At 41.4% G+C, this 26,686-nt stretch overlaps 1 protein-coding gene across 1 annotated transcript in view; it reads right to left on the bottom strand.

Moving 5' to 3' along the window:
* LOC126196251 (choline O-acetyltransferase) overlaps positions 1 to 26,686 on the bottom strand; it is a 142,206-nt gene that overhangs the window by 23,577 nt on the left and 91,943 nt on the right. Inside the window, exon 8 of the mRNA XM_049934553.1 lies at positions 19,256 to 19,436. Within this exon, the coding sequence (XP_049790510.1) occupies positions 19,256 to 19,436 (181 nt within the window). The remainder of the gene's footprint in view (positions 1 to 19,255; positions 19,437 to 26,686) is intronic.

The raw sequence follows: 26,686 nt of genomic DNA, 5'->3' as shown, positions 1-26,686 counted from the left end.
GAATTTTGGATACTGTCAAAGGCCAAACAGTTAAACCAGCATATAATGAGAACATGAATACTGCATCATTCTGATCTTCAGTTATTTTCTATGCAGAACTTTGATAACAGAATTTCAATTATAATCATCTTTATTTCCAGCTCTGTGATGATTACAAAACTGTTAATGACTTTACCAGAGAGGTATTACCACTTTATGAGTGTGTGGCAATCGACACGTCCTGACCTACAAATACTAAATCAAGATTGTTGATAGAAGAAAAATACCTAGACGTCCTGGTAGATATAAAGGGGAGGCAGAAATCGTGTGTCCAATGATAAATATCAGAATCAGGATAAACTGAGAGGGATTGTCCATATAAGGGAAATTTTTTCATCAGTAGCAAGCAAGCATGTAGATGAAATTCATAGTTTTTAAATTCTGGTGCTACTGAATGCATGTGTAGGCCTACTGGTAATCAAGTTGTTTACAAATTACAGTTTGATTAAGAGAAAAGTCCCATTTTGTGTTGGTAATGATAGCGTCATTCCATCACAAGAAAAAGGTGATGGAAAAAGATGGAGTGAGAAATATTCATCAAATATTTTATGTGTGCGATGGATTCATTTCAGTTGGGTCTCTTCTTGACAAAGGAACAAAATTTAAATCTTATAAGACAATTTTCAGACCCTTCAAAGGAGGAAATGTTACAGTGGGAACTCATAAAGGACAGTTTATAGAATGAAGTTAAAGATTTAATTGAGTGAAAATGACATTATTCAGGCAAATATGGCTACTATGGTGGGTCTTAAAATCTGATGCAAAAGACTTGTACACTAAATCTGTCACCATGTGTAAAATTTCGTGAAAGACAGATAAATTCAATATAAGGAAGAAGATAAAAGCTTAGTTGAGGATTGCGTTGTGGGAAAAATACATAAGTTGCCCCTTTGCAAAAGTGATTGAGAGTCAATAAAGAGAGGTCAACTGATTTACATTGATTTGTGTGTCCACATGCAAGTTAATTCAGTTAGTGGTTTGTGGTTCTTAAAACATAAGTGTGAAGTGGTCAAACACTGCAATATTTCATACAAGCAGTGATAAGAAAATTGAGCATTGAATTGTAAGATCTATAAGATTGAATTAAAGTATTCAGAACTGATAATGGACTAGCATTCATGTAACATGAGGTATATAAAATAATGCAGACTCAAGAGATAATACATCAAAAATCAGTAGCATACAACCCCAACAGAATGGTCCAGTTGAATGTGAGAATGGAACTTTGATAGAGACTGCAAGAAAAATGCCACAAACAAGCAACTTATATTTTGTACTGACAGGCACAAGCCGTATTTATGGAAAATCACATAACAAATTATGGACTGGATTGAACTGTGATGTGGCCAAACTCATGATATTTGGAGAGATCATTTACACACACACACACACACACACACACACACACACACACACACACACACACACACACGAGGGATAGCAGAAATCTGATTCCAAAGCTGACACACACACACACACACACACACACACACACACACACACACACACGTGGTGGGCCTCACCCTCCGCTAATTTCAAGTTGCCACTGCTCATATCTCACCTGTCATTCAACAACATCTTTGCCTCTGTAGTTCGGCCTCGAATGACATCTCTGCCCAAACTCTTTGCCTTTACATATGTCTGCTTGTGTCTGTATATGTGTGGATGGATATGTGTGTGTGTGTGAGTGTATACCTGTCCCTTTTTCCCCCTAAGGTAAGTCTTTCCGCTCCCGGGATTGGAATGTCTCCTTACCCTCTCCCTTAAAACCCACATCCTTTCGTCTTTCCCTCTCCTTCCCTCTTTCCTGATGAAGCAACCATGGGTTGTGAAAGCTTGAATTTTGTGTGTGTTTGTGTTTGTTAGTGTCTCTATCAACATACCATAGCTTTTGTTTGGTAAGTTACATCATCTTTAGGGATAGCAGAAATCTGATTCCAAAGCTGAAAAAGGTTTTCTGGTTGGATATGATACAGAAGTAAATGGATATCGTGTTTGTTTTCCTCATAAAGATCAAGTTAAAATATAATGTGATATTGCTTCCATGGGCATATTATACACTGATTGTCAGTCTGAGTAAGAGATGAAGCATTCCCATCTGAGTGCACTGAGGATGAATAGCCAACTCAAGTAGAAAGGTTGAAACAAGCAGAAGAAGAGAAAATTGAATAACCTGAAGAAGAACCAAATTCTGAAACCAAATGTATTAAAGAGAATGCTAATGAAGATCACACAGAATCCATAAATCAAATAGGAAGAAGCCTAAGACACAGTGCAAAAATCAAAATGCCTATTACATTTGCCAGCCTTAATGTAAATTCTGCTTATGTGACTTATTGTCATGAACCTGTCTCATAACTGGGTGCAATGGACTGTGACAATTCTGGAAACATGCTGAGCAAGAAGAAATGTGTGCACCTAATCTTAATAAAACTTGGATGATGACTGAACCCAGAGAAAACCAAGTAATATTTGACAATAGGTGGATATTTGAAGCGAAGAGGAAAACAGATGGAACTATGCATAGATTTAAAGCTTGACTTGTTGTAAGAGAATTTTAACAGAGGCATGGCATGGACTACCTTGAAAATTTCAGTCTGGTGCTAAGATTTGCCTCCATAAGAATAGTTCGATCTATCGCAGCATCCAAAGCCACAGATAAGAGGCAGTTTGATGTTAAAATCATACAGTGAAATTGATACTGTGATTTATATGTGACAACCAGAGGGCTTTATGGATAGCACCAAAAGGGTATCCAAGCTGAAGCAGAGTATATATGGACTCAATCAAAAATCTGGACTGTGACCATCATGCTAAATGAATTCAGCCCCATAGCAACAGATGCTGATCCTGCATTTTTGCGAATGACAAGGGTGGCCATCCTAGTTGTTCACATCTCTGACAGTCTGGTTGTATTGGAGTCTAGAGAAGTCATCAATCCATTGCTGAATGATCTTGAGGAGGAGTCTGGTGTAACTATGAGCAGTGCTAGTCATTATCTCCATTTGCAAATAGAGTAATTCCATATTCCGTGATGGCTCTGGCTTCATAAACCAAGAGGCACGTGTCAGAACTGTGCTGAAATGGTACAGCATGCTGTGGCAATACCTGTTGATCATAATCAAGTGGACTCTGAGTTAGGGCTGAGTTCAAAGATTATCAACACTCCATACTGTCAAGGCATTGGAAGCTTGCTCTGTCTGTCAGTGGCAATGAGCCCTGATATCAGTTTTGCAATGCACAATGCCAGTCAGCACCTTGAAATATCAGAAAAGACACAGTGGACTACTGTGAAGAGGATTTTAAGGTACCTAAAGGGAATAATCTATCATGTTTTATGTCATACGAGGAGTAGAGATAATCATTTGTCTGTATTTAGTGACTTGCAAGAGATTTTATTATTTGAAAATCAACTTGGTGAATCAACTATAGATTGGAACTCTCAGGACTTGTGACCTTGTCAGCAACAGAAGCAGAATGCCTAGCTTTCTGCCAGGCTGTAAAAGAAATCATGTGAATCCAGGCAATTTTGAAAAATATTGTGAGGCTAAAAGAAATAATTACCACCTTGTGGATGGACTATCAAAATGCCATCCAGGTGATCAAGAATCCTGAGCATTATAGTCAAAGAAAACACACAGATGTCTAGTATCACTTTATATGAGAAAAATTTTACTTGGGCATCTTCAGCCTGGAACATGTCAGCTCTGCATAGAGCAAGCAGATAGTCTCACCAAGTCACTTGCTAGGAGTAACTTTGATAAACTGAAACAATTGGTTTTTGTTGTTGACACTGATCTTAATGGAAAAAGACAATGAAAATGTTAAACATTTTTTAACTGATGTGGAACTGTTGTGATACTAGTAATCAGTTCAGACTGTTTTGTTTGTTCTTTGATGTTAATATACAGTGCTATTCTTTCATATTTGTATTTCACACATTTTCCAGTTGCCTATACTCTACTGCCGGTAGAGATCTCTGCAGTAAACTCAGTGAGAGACCAGCTTGTTCTTGACGAGAGAGAGAGAGAGAGAGAGAGAGAGAGAGGGTGGATACAAATTTGTCGTTATTCTACAGTGAGAACTGGTGCTGTTTTTTTTGTGACTTCTTCATCACAAACAATTTTTCAAAATTAACAGCCAACAGAAGAAAACTTAAAATTCTCTGAAATACATTTAAGATTTCTTTTAATGAAAACAGAAATACTGACTGAAGCATAAGGTATGCTATTAATGGTATTTATTTATGTTTTGTTTTAACTTTTCCTTTAAAATCAGGGAGTCAGAGGAAACAGAAATGTGTTTTCTAAATGTAATAAACAGTACTAAGTAACTGATAAGGAAATAAACAGTGGTGGACTTCTGGATGAACAGAAAATTTGTAAGCCTATAGCTGTGCGTCTATGACTTACAATGAAGAAACTTATGTCATGAAGATTGCAGCTTGTACTTTATAGAGAAGTAAGCAAAGACTATTGTTATACTGTAATAATAATAATAATAATAATAATAATAATAATAATAATAATTGCTTTAATAATACACTACTGGCCATTACAATTGCTACACCAAGAAGAAATGCAAATGATAAACGGGTATTCATTGGACAAATATATTATACTAGAACTGACATGTGATTACATTTTCACGCAATTTGGGTGCATAGATCCTAAGAAATCAGTACCCAGAACAACCACCTCTGGCCGTAATAACGGCCTTGATACGCCTGGGCATTGAGACAAACAGAGCTTGGATGGCGTGTACAGGTACAGCTGCCCATGCAGCTTCAACATGATACCACAGTTCATCAACAGTAGTGACTGGTGTATTGTGACGAGGCAGTTGCTCGGCCATCATTGACTAGAAGTTGTCAGTTGGTGAGAGATCTCGAGAATGTGCTGGCCAGGGCAGCAGTCGAACATTTTCTGTATCCAGAAAGGCCCGTACAGAACCTGCAACATGCAGTTGTGCATTATCCTGCTGAAATGTAGGGTTTCGCAGGGATCAAATGAGGGGTAGAGCCACGGGTCGTAACATATCTGAAATGTAATGTCCACTGTTCAAACTGCCGTAAATGCGAACAAGAGGTGGCTGAGACGTGCAACAAATGGCACCCCACACCATCACGCCAGGTGATATGCCAGTATGGCGATGATGAATACACACTTCCAATGTGCGTTCACCGCGGTGTCGCCAAACACGGATGTGACCATCATGATGCTGTAAACAGAACCTGGATTCATCCGAGAAAATGATGTTTCGCCATTTGTGCACCAAGGTTCATCATTGAGTACACCATCGCAGGCACTTCTGTCTGTGATGCAGCGTCAAGGGTAACCACAGCCATAATCTCCGAGCTGATAGTCCATGCTGCTGCAAACATCGTCGAACTGTTCATGCAGATGGTTGTTGTCTTGCAAACGTCCCCATCTGTTGACTCAGGGATTGAGACGTGGCTGCACGATCCATTACAGCCATGCGGATAAGATGCCTGTCATCTCGACTGCTAGTGATACGAGGCCGTTGGGATCCAGCACGGCATTCCGTATTACCCTCTTGAACCCACCGATTCCATATTCTGCTAACAGTCATTGGATCTCGACCAATGCGAGCAGCAATGTCATGATATGATAAACCGCAATCGCGATGGGCTACAATCTGACCTTTATCAAAGTCGAAAACGTGATGGTATGCATTTCTCCTCCTTACACGAAGCATCACAACAACGTTTCACCAGGCAATGTCGGTCAGATGCTGTTTGTGTATGAGAAATCGCTTGGAAACCTTCCTCATGTCAGCACGTTGTAGGTGTCGTCACCAGTGCCAATCTTGTGTGAATGCTCTGAAAAGCTAATCATTTGCATATCACAGCATCTTCTTCTTGTCGGTTAAATTTCATGTCTGTAGCACGTCATCTTCATGATGTAGCAATTTTAATGGCCAGTAGAGTATTTTTATAGCTGGGATCTCAGATTACAAAATTATGTAATAACATTGCAATAACAAAACTGTAATTGAATCAGAGGTCTAAAACTAATATAGAGTTCTGAATGGCTTATATTTACAAAACATTTGAAAGAATTGTGTATTTATAAAATAAGGGAACTGTCTACAATTCTGAGTAGGTCTCAATGAGTGAGTTATGTGACAGGAGCAACAAGAATGATTGTAATAGAATATATGCTAATGGAAAAAGGAAGAATGGAAAGTAGCTGCAATTTAGGTACTTTTTAAATGTGCCAAAACTTAACATTTATTTCTAGGCATGTTATCTAGTGACATTAGACTGTGAAATTTCAGATTGGAGATACTGTCTCAAATGATATTTTTACTAGAAGGCTGAAAAATGCATCACAGAGAAGAAATTCACTATCAAGAAAATGATGGTAGAAGGGAGACAACATGCTCAAGAGCTCACAGAAAGCTGTTGACTATGTATATAGCAATTCACGTTCCGTATACAGCTATCAGAAAACACTAGGTATAAAATGGTTGTGAGATAGTATACAAAGGTTAATCACATAGTGTAGTGCTAAAGGCTGTCATTATGGTAGGGATGCAGCTGCCACATAAATAATTTGTTCTTGTAACAGTTATGGCAGTGTAATCTGGTGAAACCAAACTCCTATGTCAGAACACATTGTTAGGCTGTATTTCTGCACACAGAGCCATTGGTACATGTAAAGTATTTTATCTTATGAAGCACCTTCCATATGGGAGTATGATTTTACTACTCTGTTTCTTTGAATAAATGAAATTCATTCAGAATTAAAATGCCAGTACTTAATTCAGTCAAGAATAGTTTGAATTTTTCCAAATGTAGAGCAATAAAAAAGAACTTAAATTACTTCCCAAATCTTTCAATCCCACTAGTCTCCCTCATTGTCTCCAGTATATTTATTTCATAATGAATATAGAAGCGATCCAAAATGTGTTCTGTCTGCATTTTTGATTGAGGCATCTCATATTTTATTCTTTCACAAAACAAAATTATGTAACTACACCATCATATCCAATTTCTTTGATTAGTTTATTACACTGTTCTACAAAAAAACCTTTTTTTCTATTTCTGATAAAAAATATTGTGATCCTAGTTGTATTTTGAGAGCTGAATTGAAAACTGTTTTTGGTTTTTTTCTGTCAGGGATAGTTTATGAGTAATCGCAATTTTATTTCTCTTTTCAATTTCTGATATAGTGCAGCAAACGTGAGGTGAAATTCGACAAACAAATGCACATCTTTATGATGTCATAAGTTCACCACATTAATGGAGGGTGGGATCTAACATATAACACAGTAACCTTTGTGTATACACTTTGAAGCATTTATTTGACATGAAAAATTACAGAAAATTGACAATCAATGAGCCACTGCCTTGTAATGCACATCACTTTTTTCTCTTGTATTGTGAATCTTTCTTCTCTCGAATGATATTCCAGCAATAATCTGCTAACATAGAAGGTACCCACTTCCCTTCATAGTGACTTTCTATGGTAGAAATGTCTGTATGGAATATTTCCCCATGTTCATCCAATACGTCACTACAACTCTCTGTGAAGTAGTCCAGATGAGAGTCCGTCATATGTACCTTCAAAGACATATTGCACCCCAAATCCTGATATGCTTTGATCATATCCTTTACCATTGCTTTGTAGTTAGTAGCTCTTCTTCTTCCGAAGAAGTTTTCCGACACCATCTTGAAACAGTCCCATGTGGTTTTTTCTTTATCAGTTAAACATGCTTCAAAATTTGCATCTTTCTGCAGCTCCCTGATTTGTGGGCCAACAAATACACCTTCCTTTATTTTTGCAGCTGAAAGACGGGGGAATTTGGTAGCTAGATATGCAAACCCACAGCCTGTTGGATCCATGGCCTTCACGAATTGTTTCATCAAGCCAAGTTTGATGTGAAGCGGTGGAAGTAGTATATATTCAGAAGCTACCAGACTTTCACGTTGTACATTGTTTTCGCCAACTTTCCATCTTCGCCTAGGCCATTTCTTCTCCACGTAGTGAGAATTTCGGTCTCGACTATCCCACTCGCAAAGAAAACAGGCATACTTTGTGTAGCATTGTTGCATTCCCAGTACCATAGCAATTACCTTGAAATCTGCACATATTTTCCATTTGTGTTCATTGTATCTTAATGAATTTAGCATCCTTTGTACGAGTTCGTAATTCTCTTTTGTCAAACTAGCGTAAGCTACTGGAACAGAGGGTATTTCATTTCCGTTATGGAGCAAAACACCCTTCAGACTGGTTTTCGATGCATGTATGAAAAGTCTCCACTCCTGTGAAATATAAGTGAAGTTCAGCACTTTCAACAGGCCAGCAACGTCACTGCAAAATAACAGTGCTTCGTCAGTTGAAAAATAAGAAATTACGGCATGTTCTCTGTGCCTGAACAAACTGATTTTAGTACTTTGGTGCGGTAGATTAAACTCTTGTAATCTTGAACCAAGCAGCTGCGCCTTTTGTTTACTTAGTCCTAGATCACGTACTAAATCATTAATTCTGCCTGTGTTAACAAATGTTGCGATGACTCATCTGTGATTTATTCAGTACTACTGTCACTCGGAATTTGATCTCGAGCTCTTGAAGGTACTGGAAGGTTGTCGGAATGCTGCTCTGGCATTCTCGCTGAAGGCAGATCTGGGTAAACAATGTGCCTCTTCGACTTTTTGTTTGTAAAACCCTGAATTTTTGTTAGACAGAAATAACAATCAGTAACGTGGTCCTTAGGCTCCCTCCACACCATGCGAACAGCAAACAACGCCACATTCTCTTTACCTTTCCACCACTGAATTAGTTTGCAGTAACATGTAGCACAACAGAAATGTGGTCCCCATTCTTTATCTTGGTCTCCTACCTCTACTCCAAAGTAATGTTTGTTTGCTTTCTTTATGACTGAAGAAATTTTCTTCCTATTTCTATCAAAAGTGAACTTCCCACAGATGTAGCAGAAGTTGTCCGGCTTATATCGACATCCACGACGACGTGGCATTTCTGCAAATTTAAAAATACCACTCTGGTAATACACCTGTATAAAATTAATAGTAGGGAACTAGAGGAACGCTGCTGTGTAAAAACAAGCAGTCGTTTCACCTTCAGCACCAGGCTCAATCAGTTTACACACAAGAACTAAAAAATTCAACCGTGCTCGGAAATATGACAGACAGTTACTTGTCAGCCAAAACACCCACTCGTTAAGACTGACACAAATTGCGGCTAACACCACTGTTGTAAACTCGATGCACCTGCCGCTAGGAGGCGTGAAGCTTTACTGCCGAGGCAGCGACCGGCTGTCGCCGTTCGAGTTAATGAGATGTTTCAGGTGGTCTTAATGACATAGGTGTGGCGGGGATAACCTAATGATGTCTGATTCTTCCCACCTGCTGTTGCAGAAGAAATTATCACGTTCTATCACTACTGGATGCGGCAACATACCCGTATTTCTCTATAGCGTCTCTGTGTTTGCCATGAATTGTGAGTATACATATATATACATATTACATAAAAAGTATCCCTGACAACGATATTTTGTTTACATATTTGAATTTCCCACTGTAAAATGGTCTAGAAGCACATACTTTAATATCAGAAATAGAACCCATGTCGAACAGTGTTATTTAATATGTTCTTGTGTTCTGATACTACTTGTGGTATATGTGATTCACACACTTTTAAACCCACTGTCCAGCTCATAAAAAATCAGTTATGCCTTTTTCCATTTTGCCTGGCAATAACCATATTCATAACTTCATAATGATGTTTCTTATATCAGATGAAATATTAGTTACTGGCATGTCATATGAATTTGTCTTCTAGAGGCTCAATCAGAAATGTTCATAACTATTTTAAGAGATAGCTGTATCCAATAGACAACTCATATTTGATACTTTCATGATGATATTGTATCTTAAAGAAACCCTCTACTGTATAAGTTGTCAATCAACTAGCTCTTTCTTTGTATAAGTCTATTGTACAATCTGCTTATTAATTATTCTGTAATTAAAAAAAGGATGAACCAAGTGACTGTTGGTAATGATCTTATTATTTAAGTGTGTGCTTTTCAGATCAGATAAAATAATTGTAGAGACAGAATTTCATACTTTCAAAAGTTTGGTTGTAGTACATTTGCAGCTATAGCACCATTAATGTACCACTAGTATTTCTTTCTGCTTCTTTTCCCTGGCTGTATCCCATGTGTCGCAGGGTTGGTATGTTATTCTGGATTTGGCAGTGCTAGTGGTGGAGGGTGGCTGGATGCTCTTCCTGCGGCCAGCCGTTGCCACCCCCCCCTCTCCCCCTCATTTCGCTGATAAAGGATATCTGTACCCCCTTCGTATGTGTCTAATGGTCTAGTGTGATTTCCTGTGAGAATGCGAGAACATTTTTGAAATGTTCGCAAATTGTGTAACTGAAGCAGGGGGTGGGTACCAGCCCAATATTACCTGATCAGCTCGGAGAAATTGACTAAAAAAATATACAGGCGGACACGCACACTGGCCCTTGTTGTTGATCCAATAGGTGTATTTGATACAGGATCAGTGTGCCATTCTGAATCCCAGCAGTGGTGTGCTAATGTACACATCTATCTGGGTGGGTTTTTAATGTACCTGTCTCTAGTAGTCCAGTTAATGAATGATAATTAACCAAAAGATTCACTTAGTCACAAATTTTTGTACTGGGGTAATGGGGAGTGTAATGAACAATATACTAAAAATCCTGAATGGAGGTGTGTGAGAGTGGGGGTGGGTGTCATTTGTAGATCACTTTCTATGAAACTTCCTGGCTGATTAAAGCTGTGTGGAAGACTGAGACTCGAACTTGAGACCTTTGTGGAAGTAAAGCTGTGACGACAGGTCATGAGCTGATCTGGGTTAGCTTAGTTGGTAGAGCACTTACACATGAAAGGTCGAGGTCTTGAGTTTGAGTCCCAGTCCAGCACACAGTTTTAATATGTCAGGCCTGCAAACAGAAGAGCAAGCAGGTGATTCCTCAGTCTCTCTACCCTACTACAGGGTGTTTCACAACGTAATAGAAAACCTTCTGCAGCTTGTCTTATGAATCACTTGTGACATAGTGTGCAGACATGTCCAGGCATATTTACTTTCCAAAGTCTGTTAACACAACATGAAACACAGATATTAAATACTAATAATAATAATGTATGAGATGCACAAGAAAACACTCTATGTAAATCTCTGCACACTGTTCTACACTGCTAGAGGGGAAATTGATTCTTAGTCATCCTTTACAGCAGCTGCAATGTTCTTTTGCAAAAGGCAGCTTCCCCCACCATGAGCACTACTCAACTGTCAGTTTACAGACAAACTGTATCTTCTCAGTATTTCCTGTTCAGTTCTCTTGTGTGAGTTGACAAAATAACTTCGAAGGGCTCATGTCTATATAGAGGAGTAGTTTTCACTTTATTAAGAGGGTATTTATTTGCAGTTGTTAAGTGAGGTATAATGTAAAAAAGCTCCTCAGCTGGAGGAATCAACCATCTACCTTACTGGACTGCATGCTTCAAGTGTAGCTTGTTGGCAGAATATATTTAACAATGTTGATTTCATTGGCTGGAATACTTTTTGCAGGATGAGCGGTAACAAACCAACCACCCCAGCCTCGGCTTTCTCAACATATGATGAGACCCACACGCTAAAATTGGCTCCCTCTGTAACAAAAGTAGATCACCTAGGTGCTACGTACTTTGAGATATTTCATCACAAGTCGAACAATGTGTTACAGCTGATTGCTTTTCTACATTTGAACATCAGATGTATTGACACCCAACTTGCAAGATGTAAAGTGGACATGTGGTAAGTGGCTTCACTAAGTGCAACCATGCTACAAGTGCCAACAATTCCTGAATTGAAAAGTTTTATGCAGTCTACCAGAAACAATTAATGGTGAGAGAAGTGCAGTAGCTTCCTGGTCATTCATTAATCCACCACCCAGTAATTACAGAACAGTTAAATGGCTTTACAATATTCTGTCAATCACAGACAGCAACAATGTGTCACACTTATATCCAATCACTTCCAACCAGCACTGTGTAGGTCACTGACAGCATCACACTTACAAATTAAGTACTTCTCCACCATTGTTTACAGAAGCATATTTTACATAAAAGATTGCTTAATAACAGGAAATAAACACTTACTTAATAAACTGAAAATAACTCCACTCTACATAAACATAAGCTCAGTGAAGTTATTTTGTCCACTTACATAAGGTAACTGGACAGGAAATGGTGTGGAGTCTGTCTGTAAACTGAAAAGAAAGCAATGATCATTGTATGTGTGTGTGTGTGTGGGGGGGGGGGGGGGGGGCGAGGGGATCACCTTTTCCAGAAGAATTCTACAGCTACTGTACAGTATCACTTTGGATCAATTTCCCTTCTAGAAGTGTAAAACAGTCTGCAGTGATTTATATGGACTCTATTTATATGTTTTTCTTGCCATATTATAATGGCACTTAGCATCTCTTATCTATATTTAATGTAGTGTTAACACACTTTGTGGAAAATAAACACTCCCCCCCCCCCCCCTCCCTCCTCATTGTGGAAGTGTCTGCACACTAAGTTGTGTTGCCAGAGATTGAGGGAAACTGTAGAAGGGTTGCTATAACTTTGTGAAATACTGGTACCATGTAGTCCCTTTTTGTTCTGTAGTTGCATAGAGAGAGTGGGGAATTGCTTGACTACTCTACATTTTGCAGACCTGCAAAGGAGGAGAGTGTATGGCAGCCTGCCTTCACTCACGCATATACTCTCCACACCCCCCCCCCCCCCCCCCTGAACACAATTTATCTCTTAATATGGCTCTACTGCACTTAGATAGGATTAGATAGGACACACACATTTAATATTGTTCTGAACCTATTTCATTTAACAGTAAACATCAATTTTGTACCGTTCAACCACTATCTATGCTAATATTAAAACTATTAATCTGAGTGTTTATACCCAGTATCCCACTTATTCCTAGCTTTTGCTTTAAACATGTACAGTTCCCAATGAGATTATGTTATGCCATGACCATAAAAAAGCAAAAGGTCAGACGACACTTGTCGTGGGTGTGGACCTTACTATCAGTTACTTCTGACATGGCAAACTCTGTGTGGCACTCTCCTATGTTTATGAAGCAAACAACGTCTCCCTTCATGTTACCAGTCATACTACACTCCTGGAAACGGAAAAAAGAACACATTGACACCGGTGTGTCAGACCCACCATACTTGCTCCGGACACTGCGAGAGGGCTGTACAAGCAATGATCACACGCACGGCACAGCGGACACACCAGGAACCGCGGTGTTGGCCGTCGAATGGCGCTAGCTGCGCAGCATTTGTGCACCGCCGCCGTCAGTGTCAGCCAGTTTGCCGTGGCATACGGAGCTCCATCGCAGTCTTTAACACTGGTAGCATGCCGCGACAGCGTGGACGTGAACCGTATGTGCAGTTGACGGACTTTGAGCGAGGGCGTATAGTGGGCATGCGGGAGGCCGGGTGGACGTACCACCGAATTGCTCAACACGTGGGGCGTGAGGTCTCCACAGTACATCGATGTTGTCGCCAGTGGTCGGCGGAAGGTGCACGTGCCCGTCGACCTGGGACCGGACCGCAGCGACGCACGGATGCACGCCAAGACCGTAGGATCCTACGCAGTGCCGTAGGGGACCGCACCGCCACTTCCCAGCAAATTAGGGACACTGTTGCTCCTGGGGTATCGGCGAGGACTATTCGCAACCGTCTCCATGAAGCTGGGCTACGGTCCCGCACACCGTTAGGCCGTCTTCCGCTCACGCCCCAACATCGTGCAGCCCGCCTCCAGTGGTGTCGCGACAGGCGTGAATGGAGGGACGAATGGAGACGTGTCGTCTTCAGCGATGAGAGTCGCTTCTGCCTTGGTGCCAATGATGGTCGTATGCGTGTTTGGCGCCGTGCAGGTGAGCGCCACAATCAGGACTGCATACGACCGAGGCACACAGGGCCAACACCCGGCATCATGGTGTGGGGAGCGACCTCCTACACTGGCCGTACACCACTGGTGATCGTCGAGGGGACACTGAATAGTGCACGGTACATCCAAACCGTCATCGAACCCATCGTTCTACCATTCCTAGACCGGCAAGGGAACGTGCTGTTCCAACAGGACAATGCACGTCCGCAAGTATCCCGTGCCACCCAACGTGCTCTAGAAGGTGTAAGTCAACTACCCTGGCCAGCAAGATCTCCGGATCTGTCCCCCATTGAGCATGTTTGGGACTGGATGAAGCGTCGTCTCACGCGGTCTGCACGTCCAGCACGAACGCTGGTCCAACTGAGGCGCCAGGTGGAAATGGCATGGCAAGCCGTTCCACAGGACTACATCCAGCATCTCTACGATCGTCTCCATGGGAGAATAGCAGCCTGCATTGCTGCGAAAGGTGGATATACACTGTACTAGTGCCGACATTGTGCATGCTCTGTTGCCTGTGTCTATGTGCCTGTGGTTCTGTCAGTGTGATCATGTGATGTATCTGACCCCAGGAATGTGTCAATAAAGTTTCCCCTTCCCGGGACAATGAATTCACAGTGTTCTTATTTCAATTTCCAGGAGTGTACTTCAATCGTTGCATACAAAGCTTTAAAAGTAAAAAATAAATTTATTGCGTATGAAGTCTCAGGAACAGCTATAAATAAATACTCGGGAAATGCTGGGTTTCTCTGCTCGTTTTTACATGTGCAGTTTTTCCCTCTCCTGTTGACCAGAAGGTATTGTTCCTAGAGAAAAAAGAGTAGGACATTTTCTGTAGAAATGTAATACAGTTTCATTTTATGCTGGGTAACATTTTCGCTAGAAGCCACAGTTTTCGCGATATTCGAGAAAATCTTAAAAACGTAACACCGGGATATAAATGCCTTCCTATCTTGATGGTTACCCCCACTGGTTGTTAATGACACTCCCCTCTATCACTGTACAAAAGTTTACGATTACACAAATTTTTTGCCGCAGCTGAGCTTATTTTGGTCTTCGTTGACTGTGTCTGGTATGTGGCCATCGTTTAGCACTTACAATCAGCTATTCATTTACTTTAGATCTGTTTGTGACTAGCTGTTGCAGCCAACAAGCTGCATAGCGCAGCTATTGTGTGATACGCCAATTCAGCGCCTGTCTATCCACACATCGGCTTTCTCCGTGACTTAATAAGTGTGACTGTCTAATAACTTCTGGTTGTGTTCTTTATTTCCATAGATACAGAAAGTTCGTTCTAGCAGTTATATTTTAAAAGGAATTTTACAAAAAATTGTTTACTATTTCAGACTTTCCAGTTTTATATTTGACGATTGCGATTACGCTCCATTCAATGTTTACTGTTCGACTAATGAGGTTTATGCTGTCTAAGCCAAGTTCTTCTAGTAAGTTACTGAAGTTAATAGTTACTTAGCAAGGATTGCTGGGTTTCTGGTCACAGGTTAATGTAATGTATACATTATACATTATTGTTAATTTACAGAAATTCTGAAGATACACCACCAGCACGAAACGCTTCAATTTTAAAATACACACAAAAAGTTTTGCATCACCTCGGTTCCGAGAGATCCGGAAACTGTACAGAAAATTGGAATACAGATCAATTTAAACATCATTTCCGCCCTTTTTGTTGCTCATGAAAACCACACATTGCGTGTTGTACCACCATACAGCGAGACCTTTCAGAGGTGGTGGTCCAGATTGCTGTACACTGCAGTACCTCTAACACTCAGTAGCACGTCCCTTTGCATTGATGCACGCCTGTATTCGTCGTGGCATACTATCCACAAGTTCATCAAGGCACTGTTGGTCCAGATTGTCCCACTCCTCAACGGCGATTCGGCGTAGATCCCCCAGAATGGGTGGTGGGTCACGTCGTCCATAAACAGCCCTTTTCAATCTATCCGAGGCATGTTCCATAGGGTTCATGACTGGAGAACATGTTGGCCACTCTAGTCGAGTGATGTCGTTATTCTGAAGGGAGTCATTCACAAGATGTGCACGATGGGGGCGCGAATTGTCGTCCATGAAGACGAATGCCTTGCCAATATGCTGCTGATATGGTTGCACTATTGGTCGGAGGATGGTATTCACGTATCATACAGCCGTTACGGCGCCTTCCATGACCACCAGCGGCGTTCGTCGGCCCCACATAATGCCACCCCAAAACAGCAGGGGACCTCCACGTTGCTGCACTCGGTGGACAGTGTACCTAAGACGTTCAGCCTGACCGGGTTGCCTCCAAACATATTTCCGACGATTGTCTGGTTGAAGGCATATGCAATACTCATCGGTGAAGAGAACGTGATGACATTCCTGAGCGGTCCATTCGGCATGTTGTTGGACCCGTCTGTACCGCGCTGCATGGTGCCGTGGTTGCAAAGATGGACCTCGCCATGGACTTTGGCAGTGAAGTTGCGCATCATGCAGCCTATTGGGCACAGTTTGAGTCTAACACGACGTCCTGTGGCTGCATGAAAAACATTATTCAACACGGTGGAGTTGCTGTCAGGGTTCCTCCGAGCCATAATCCGTAGGTAGCGGTTATCCAATATAGTAGTAGCCCTTGAGCGGCCTGCGCGAGGCATGTCATCGACGGTTCTTGTCTCTCTGCATCTCCTCCATGTCCGAGCACCATCGCCTTGGTTCACTCTGAGACTCCTGGTCACTTCCCTTGTTGAGAGCGCTTCATGGCACAAAGTAACAATGCGGACGCGATGGAACCGCGGCATTGGCCGTCAAGGCATGGTTGAACTTCAAACAACTCGAGCCGTGTACCTCCTCCCTGGTGGAATGACTAGAATTGATCGGCTGTTGGACCCTCTCCGACTAATGGGCGCTGCTCATGCATGGTTGTTTACATCTTTGGGCGGGTTTGGCTCTGAGCACTATGGGACTTAACGTCTATGGTTATCAGTCCCCTAGAACTTAAAACTACTTAAACCTAACTAACCTAAGGACATCACACAACACCCAGTCATCACGAGGCAGAGAAAATCCCTGACCCCACCGTGAATCGAACCCGGGGACCCGGGCGAGAACGCTACCGCACGACCACGAGCTGCGGACTGGGCGGGTTTAGTGACATCTCTGAACAGTCAAAGGGATTGTGTCTGTGATACAATATCCACAGTCAACGACTATCTTCAGGAGTTCTGGGAACCGGGGTGATGCAAAAATTTTTTTAATGTTTGTACGAGGTGCGGCTAGAAAAAAACCGGACTGATGCTGGAAAAAACATTTATTTACAATTATTTACAATTTCATGTTATCTCCTTCAATGTACTCTCCTCCTCGGTCTCTACACCGCTCCATACGAATTTTCCACTGTTCATAGCAATGCTGCAGATCATTTTCGGTAAGTCCATACATTACTTCCGTCGCTTTTTCTTTTACTGCTTCAACAGTCTCAAATCTAGTTCCTTTCAAAGCTGACTTGACTTTAGGGAAAAGAAAAAAGTCACAGGGAGCCAAATCAGGTGAGTAGGGTGGATGATCTAAGATGGGAATGTTGTGTTTTGCCAAAAACGTCTTCACTGACAACGCACTGTGAGCTGGGGCATTGTCTTGGTGAAGGATCCATGACTTTTTTCTCCACAAATCGTTCCGTTTTCTCCGTACTCGCTCACGTAGGGTAGCCAGGACGCTAATGTAGTAATGCTGATTCACTGTTTGTCCCTCTGGTACCCAGTCAATGTGCACAATCCCTTTGATGTCAAAAAAAAAAAAAAAAAAAATCATCATTGCCTTGAATTTCGATTTTGACATTCGTGCTTTTTTTTGTCGTGGAGAACCAGGAGTTTTCCAATGCTCGATTGGCGTTTAGTTTCGGGATCGTAAGTAAAAAACCACGATTCATCGCAAGTAATAACATTTTGTAAGAAGGTGGGATCACTTTCAATGTTTTCCAGGATGTCAGAACAAATCATTCTTCGGCGTTCCTTCTGTTCAATTGTGAGACACTTTGGAACCATTTTTGAACACACTTTGTTCATGTTGAAACTTTCATGAAGAATCTGCCTAACACTTTCCTTGTCAACTCCTGTTAACTCAGACACTGCTCTGATTGTTAAACGGCGATCTTGTCGAACAAGTTTACCGATTTTTTCAATGTTTGCATCAGTTTTTGCTGACAATGGTCTGCCAGTGCGAGTGTCATCACTGGTGTCTTCGCGGCCATCTTTAAATCGTTTAAACCACTCAAACACTTGTGTTCGCGATAAACAATCATCGCCGTACACTTGTTGTAACATTACAAACGTTTCACTTGCAGATTTTCCTAGTTTGAAACAAAATTTGATGTTAACACACTGTTCTTTCTGTACACTCAACATTTTCCAACGCACAGACAAAACGTCAACTACTTAAAACAGACGCCACGGGCAGACTGAGTGCAGGAGGCAGATGAAACTCGAGCAGTAGGCGGAGCGAGAGTCACGTGACAGGCCACGCGACTTTCTGCCTTATTGCATTCGTTTTATTGTTTCACCAGTACTAGTCCGGTTTTTTTCTAGCCACACCTCGTATATACCTGCAAAAGAGACTGACTTTTTATTTGAAAATTGGATTACTGTTGCTGAACCGAGCTGGAAATGGAGTGCAGAAACATATTCATATGATAGAAGTTTTGGTTTAGATGCAGGAAGTCTTAATAGCTAGGCCTACGATACTTGAATTACAAAACAGCACGCTAAGTTACATTATGGTTTAGAATGGTCTTGTTTATATGGAACAAGATAAGGTAAGACATGTAGAATGGAGTAGTGTATAATCCGATTAGTTGAATGAATGTCAACAGTGAGAATCTATTAGGACTCTGTTAAGGTCAGTCATGCGGTAGTTTCGTATGAGCTACTCAGACGGCGGGGCTAATCTGAAATCTGTAATTTTATATTACCATTTAATAACTGGTAGGTGGTATTACCTAAAATAGCATCTAATATACAGTCTCAGACAGCTAGCGAACAATAAGCAAAGCCAATCAAATATAGCACGAACACGAGTCGCAAATTAGGTTCACAACATTTTTTGGCAACAGAGATGCAGCTACATAGAAACGCCAGGCACTGGACTATTTCGTATACACGGATACAATGTGCCGCAGGGAGGGGAGACACGACAGCATTTCCGAGTTGGAGCGGGACCACCACACTCACATGCGACATGTGCGTGCTTATAGGAGTGAATTACTCACATCATAGAGGCTGAATGTTACCCGTTTTCCAGAAGGCTGTGTCCCATCGTCCTCATCCTGGCACATCGCCGTCACCCACTGCAGGGCCTCCGGGGTGGCAGACCGGATGCAGTCCACTCGTCCCAGCCGGAACCGCCTCGTAGACGCGCTCTCGTAAGTTGCCACGAGCCGACGGTTGAGCCTGCACAGCCACAATACAAGCACTACCAAGCTGCTTCCCTGTCAGTGAACACCGATTTTGATGTACGAAGTGGTATCCAGAACACCCGAAATGTATTAATTAGAACTGCTACGTCTTCAGGAAGTGCAAAATGGCTAAGCAGAGTCCGCTAGAGGACAAATGTAAGGATGTAGAAGCCTGTATCACTAGGGGTAAGATAGATACTGCCTACAGGAACATTAAAGAGACCTATGGAGAAAAAAGAATCACATACACGAATATCAAGAGCTGAGATGGAAACCCAGTTCTAAGCAAAGAAGGGAAAGCAGAAAGGTGGAAGGAGTATAAAAAGGATCTATACAAGGGCGATGTTCTTGAGGACAATATTATGGAAACGCAAGAGGAGGTAGAAGAAGATGAAATGAGAGATATGACACTGCGTGAAGATTTGACAGAGCACTGAAAGACCTAGGTCGAAACAAGGCCCCGGGAGTAGACAACATTCCGTTAGAACTACTGATTGCCTTGGGAGAGCCAGTCCTGACAAAACTCTACCATCTGGTGAGCAAGATGTATGAGACAGGCGAAATACCCTCAGACTTCAAGAAGAATATAATAATTCCAATCCCAAAGAAAGAAGGTGTTGACAGATGTGAAAATTACCGAACTATCAGTTTAATAAGTCACAGCTGCAAAATACTAACGCGAATTCTTTACAGACGACTGGAAAAACTGATAGAAGCCGACCTCGGGGAAGATCAGTTTGGATTCCGTAGAAATGTTGGAATACGTGAGGCAGTACTGACCCTAGGGTTTATCTTAGAAAATAGATTAAGGAAAGGCAAACCTACGTTTCTAGCATTTGTAGACTTAGAGAAAGCTTTTGACAATGTTGACTGGAATACTCTCTTTCAAATTCTGAAGGTGGCAGGGGTAAAATACAGGGAGCGAAAGGCTATTTACAATTTGTACAGAAACCAGATGGCAGTTATAAGAGTCGAGGGGAATGAAAGGGAAGCAGTGGTTGGGAAGGGAGTGAGACAGGGTTGTAGTCTCTCTCCGATGTTATTCAATCTGTATATTGAGCAAGCAGTAAAGGAAACAAAAGAAAAATTCGGAGTAGGTATTAAAATCCATGGAGATGAAATAAAAACTTTGAGGTTCGCCGGTGACATTGTAATTCTGTCAGAGACAGCAAAGGACTTGGAAGAGCAGTTGAACGGAATGGACAGTGTCTTGAAAGGAGGGTATAAGATGAACATCAACAAAAGCAAAACGGGGATAATGGAATGTAGTCGAATTAAGTCGGGTGATGCTGAGGGAATTAGTTTAGGAAATGAGACACTTTAAGTAGTAGATGAGTTTTGCTATTTGGGGAGCAAAATAACTGATGATGGTCGAAGTAGAGAGGATATAAAATGTAGACTGGCAATGGCAAGGAAAGCGGTTCTGAAGAAGAGAAACTTGTTAACATCGAGTATAGATTTAAGTGTCAGGAAATCATTTCTGAAAGTATTTGTATGGAGTGCAGCCATGTAAGGAAGTGAAACGTGGACGATAAATAGTTTAGACAAGAAGAGAATAGACGCTTTCTAAATGTGGTGCTACAGAAGAATGCTGAAGATTAGATGGGTAGATCGCATAACTAATGAGGAGGTATTGAATAGAATTGGACAGAAGTGGAGTTTGTGGCACAACTTGACTAGAAGAAGGGATCGGTTGGTAGGACAAGGTTCTGAGCCATCAAGGGATCACCAATTTAGTATTGGAGGGCAGCGAGGAGGGTAAAAATCGTAGAGGGAGACCAAGATATGAATACACTAAACAGATTCGGAAGGATGTAGGTTGCAGTAGGTACTGGGAGATGAAGAAGCTTGCACAGGATAGAGTAGCATGGAGAGCTGCATCAAACCAGTCTCGGGACTGAAGACCACAACAACAACAACGTCTTACCTAGATCTCATTCTGTGCCTTCACCATCAAAGTAGTCCACTTGGCAGCGACTACACTGATATCAAAGCACCTGCAACTTTCGAAATGCGTTTTGGAAATCTTCCTTTCTTAGGGTGTATAGTGTCCTCTGCGTTTCCGTTAGAATATCCTCCATTAAGCCGTCGTCTCTTCAACATGATTTGCATCTTGAGGAAGAGAAAAAAGTCCCTTGGAGGTAGTGGATAGTGGGTGGGAAAAACAATTATCTTGCTTTATTAAAAAAATTCCTGAATAATGTAAGCTGTACCTGGTCGTGCATTTTCAAGATGGAGTACCCAGTCGTTGGTATGTCTTTGGACGTTTTCTCCTCTCACCCTCCCGCAACTATATTATAAAACTGCAGTACACCTAGATCTGCGTAAATACTCCGCAACTCACCTTACGGCGCGGGGCGTAGGGTTCCCTGTGCCAATACTAGTCGCTTTCTTTCCTGTTCCACAGGCGAATAGAGGAAATGAAAACGGCTATGTACCTCCGTACGAGCCCTAATTTCTCTCATCTTATCTTCGTGTTCTTGCGCGAAATGTACGGTGGCGGCAGTAGAATCTCTCTGTAGTCATCTTCATTTGGCGGTTCTCTAAATTTTCTCTAATGTGTTCTGCTAAAAGAACGTCGCCTTCCTTCCAGGGATACCCATTTGAGTTTCCTAAGCATCTCTGTAATACTTGTGTGTTGTTTCAACGTATCACTAACAAATCTAGCAGCCTGGCTCTGAATTGCATCCACGTCTTTCTTTAATCTGATCTCGTATGGATCCCAAATATTGGAGCAGTTCTCAGGAATGGGTTGCACTATTGTCTTATATGCCGTATTCTTTACAGACGAACCACACTTCCCTAAAATTCTCCTGATAATTCGAAGTCGAATATTCGCCTTCCCTATTACAATCCGCGCCTGCTCGTTCCATTTCTGATCTATTTGCAACGTTACGCCTAGAAACGTAATCAACGCGACCGTGTCAAGCAGCATACTACTAATGCTATATTCGAATATTACGGGTTTGTTTTTCCTGCTCATCTGACCTGGAAACACGAACTAATAGTGAACAATCCCAGCTGTCCCTCCTAAGAGTCGTCATGCTTGCTTTCTCATTTACTCTGGTAGATATCTGCAGTTTCATTCAATTAGCTCGACTCGCTTCAAACAAATACTGCTAATCTCGTCTTTAATGAGACTTCCAGTGACGAAGGACAGCGTCGGTTTGTTATCTGTTAAAAATAGCGGTCATGAATTAGTCCAATGTGATAATCGTTTTATCGATATGTATTAACGGGGCCAGTAGAACACGAAGAATAAACAGCGATCCAGCAGCGACACAACTGCCCTGGCACGTGCTGCCTGCTGCCGGCATGCATCAGCGCTACTCGGTGACTGCCGGAGTACAGGTTCTTCGTGCTCTAATGAGCCTGCTCTTACTTATAGACAGAAGAAAAATCACGCTGGACAAATCTGCGGCCTCTATCGCATGGGCATATAAAATTCCGCTTTAAAAATAATTTTGTTCGTAACTAAAAACAAATCGTCAATGAAGGTCCATGAAAGACTTGATGAAACGGTGACTCGAGCTATATATTGTAAAAACGAAATTGCAAATACGCGCCGAAAAAAACAAAGAAAATGCGGCTGACGACTCTTCAGGGGAACACCTTGTGTATATAAAGGGTGTTACAAAAAGGTACGGCCAAACTTTCAGGAAACATTCCTCACACACAAATAAAGAAAATATGTTATGTGGACATGTGTCCGGAAACGCTTAATTTCCATGTCAGAGCTCATTTTAATTTCGTCCACCTACACTCAATGGAGCACGTTATCATGATTTCATACGGATACTCTACCTGTGCTGCTAGAACATGTGCCTTTACAAGTACGACACAGCATGTGGTTCATGCACGATGGAGCTCCTGCACATTTCAGTCGAAGTGTTCGTACGCTTCTCAACAACAGATTCGGTGACCGATGGATTGGTAGAGGCGGACCAATTCCATGGTCTCCACGCTTTCCTGACCTCAACCCTCTTGACTTTCATTTGTGGGGGCATTTGAAAGCTCTTGTCTACGCAACCCCGGTACCAAATGTAGAGACTCTTCGTGCTCGTATTGTGGACGGCTGTGATACAATACGCCATTCTCCAGGGCTGCATTAGCGCATCAGGGATTCCATGCGACGGAGGGTGGATGCATGTATCCACGCTAACGGAGGACATTTTGAACATTTCCTGTAACAAAGTGTTTGAAGTCACGCTGGTACGTTCTGTTGTTGTGTGTTTCCATTCCATGATTAATGTGATTTGAAGAGAAGTAATAAAATGAGCTCTAACATGGAAAGTAAGCGTTTCCGGACACATGTCCACATAACATATTTTGTTTCATTGTGTGTGAGGAATGTTTCCTGGAAGTTTGGCCGTACCTTATTGTAACACCCTGTATATTGACGATTCCTACTTAATTCAGGGGCATATCCATTAACCTAACTTTCGTCACCTGCGGTGATCTAGGAAGAAATTTGATATTGTCTTGAAGCAGTTGTTTAAGTTCGTTTAGACTTCCGCAAGATGTTGCTACTGATCGTCCTGAGGTAGTCATTGCACAAATTTCGCCGTAATCCTTACGTCCTCAACCTTCTACTTAGTAACATTGAATCTTACCGACTGGCAGATCGGACGTAGGAGAACGACGCAAAATAATGTGAAACGGGGCGCAGTAGAAGTTCACATGTGGTCTGCTGAGATAGAAGAGATAAAACTTAACTAAAGAACTGTCGTTTGTCAAAGATAAAACTTCTGTTGATTTTGTGGAGCTACTGTCCTAGGCCTCAATAAATTTCGTGACTTCTTCTTTTCTTTTAAAATTTTCCACTTGTTTATACATTTCCATGGCTTGTCTATGTTGTGGTGGATGATAGTTAATCACTGCAAGTAAAATTCTGGTTTCGGAATACTTCAGTTCATGATTTGCTGATTGAAGGGCATACAGATTTTTCTACTTTTCCTAGTCAGCGAAGACGTTGTGATCTTTAAGATGTATTCAAACTTATTTTTGTAGTTCCAGTACAGACCTTACCTCACAGATAGGAAATACTGTATCATCACCGCTATCCCAAGTGCCGAGAGAGGTGGTTCAAATGGCTCTGAGCGCTATGGGACTTAACATCTGAGGTCCTCAGTCCCCTAGAACTTAGAACTACTTAAACCTAACTAACCTAAGAACACCACACACTCCCATGCTCGAGGCAGCATTCGAACTTGCGACCGTAGCGATTGCCCGTTTCCAGACTGAAGCGCCTAGAACCGCTCGGCTGCATGTGCCGGCTTACCTTTACAGATCTTGTAGATTGATATATTTTCATTGCTGATATACAAATACCTTTTATGTTTTTATAAAATCTTATCAATCTGATCAGTTACTTTTTAATAAAAGGGAGAAAAACTATGATTTATCCTTGTCCTTCAGCGTACTGTTATTCGTTCGTATAATGATATTTTCTTCTTTTTCTTAAACCTGCTTGAAATGTTCTATTTCGGTGGGTATATGTTGTGGGACGCTAATTCTTTTATCTACAATGATGAACAATTATGAACCGCTACATTGGGAAGCCATAGAGAAATATATACAAGGAGACAATTGTAAAAGGAAAGCAGCCGTCAAACTTAGTGATACAGTACTACAGAATCAATAAGTACGTTGCATCTTCGACAGATGACGTTCTACAGTTAATTTTTATCCCTCACAAGGATTATCTCTGCCAATCATATGTAGACTTCTATCACGACCCGTTTTCACAGTATTTATAGCGCTCTCCGACGTCCGACCCGTCAGGTGACAAGAATCAGTGGAACCAGCAACACCTATGAAGTGGTCCAGAGCAGCTCTGGAGGAAACGTCTGGGACAAAAACGTTTCGTGGGCAACGATCATACAACCTGGACGATTCACCAGCAACTATTCTCTGATGTGATGACATTTTGACACCCTACAGCAAGGTAGTTATCATCAATGGACGTTAGAAAAGCCTGTATCAGTCATAAGGCTGTCCGTTCTAAAGTGTTATTTGCAAAAGCTTGCTTCAACATTTGAAGCGTTTCTGTAGCGATTTTCTCAAGCTTAATACATTCTTTTTTACAGAGACTGCTTTTTCATGCCAGCCGACGCAAATTCATAGAAAGACGACAATGGAAATATCCTCACTGACAACTAACCAAACCACTCAGCACACAGCCATTTGCCAAAATTCTAATTTCGGGAACTTTTGGACAACACCTCGTATTTTCCGCTGTTATTTCTAATCTATATCATACAAACTGTAAATAGAAGAAAATAAGATTTTTTAATATTTTTCAGAGAAAACTTTTCTACTAAGTCAACACTGTGCGAAATGATATGTACAGGCATATGTGTAAGTGTACTGCACTCATGGAATTCAGGAAATGATTTAAGTAAATAAGTGACTCAAAGTACTGTGCATAATGGTGCTGAAATATTACTACCGTGGCACAAAAGTAATGACACTGTTCACGTTACTAAGGGATAGTTAATTCATCGTGGTGTATCTACGCAGCATGATTTTTCAACTTACTCTGTGACATGTTTCCTCAAAATCGATCAGCAGTGTTTTACTGCAGACATATTCTTCTTAATCATTGTGAAATGTGTATTGGGTCTGAAATTTGTGTACTTATCAAGTACATTCAATTAGTGTTTAAATATGAAGAAAGAAAAAAGAAAGAAAAAAGAAAGAAAAACGAAATAGTACAACGCGCTTATTAAAGAGAAAGGTGTAGTTTCGAATAAATGAGAACAGGAACATGGCAAACTATACTGAGCTAAACAATATTATTCGGATCATAGATCATTGAGACTATGAAGGAAATAATTAGATGCTTATTTATGGTAAATGTAATACACTACCCGATAAACGTATCTGGACACCTATTAGTGGACATTATTCTGGGCTGTGTCCACCCTTCGCCTTTATGACAGCTTGAACTCTGTTGAGGAAACTTTGAGTGAGGTGTCTGAATGTTTGTGAAGGAACGGCAGTCCTTTATTCCTCATCCAAGCTGAAACCAGGGAAGGTTGGGACGCAGGGCAGGAAAGTTATTGTCTACAAACCGTCGCATCACAGACGCTGCTTTACGACAGGGTGCACTGTGATGCTATCGTAAACAGTCATCGCTCTCCTTGCTGTTCCTCTACTTTAAACGGACGCTGTGCTGTAAAATGTGTTTATATACTTTCAGATTTAGCGTTTTTTTGCGCACAATAAGGGGACAAACACGAC

This window comes from Schistocerca nitens, chromosome 1, assembly GCF_023898315.1.
Source record: "Schistocerca nitens isolate TAMUIC-IGC-003100 chromosome 1, iqSchNite1.1, whole genome shotgun sequence".
NCBI classification, from domain to species: domain Eukaryota; kingdom Metazoa; phylum Arthropoda; class Insecta; order Orthoptera; family Acrididae; genus Schistocerca; species Schistocerca nitens.
Note: the sequence above shows the minus strand (reverse complement) of the source record. Positions and strands in the feature narration are given on the sequence as shown.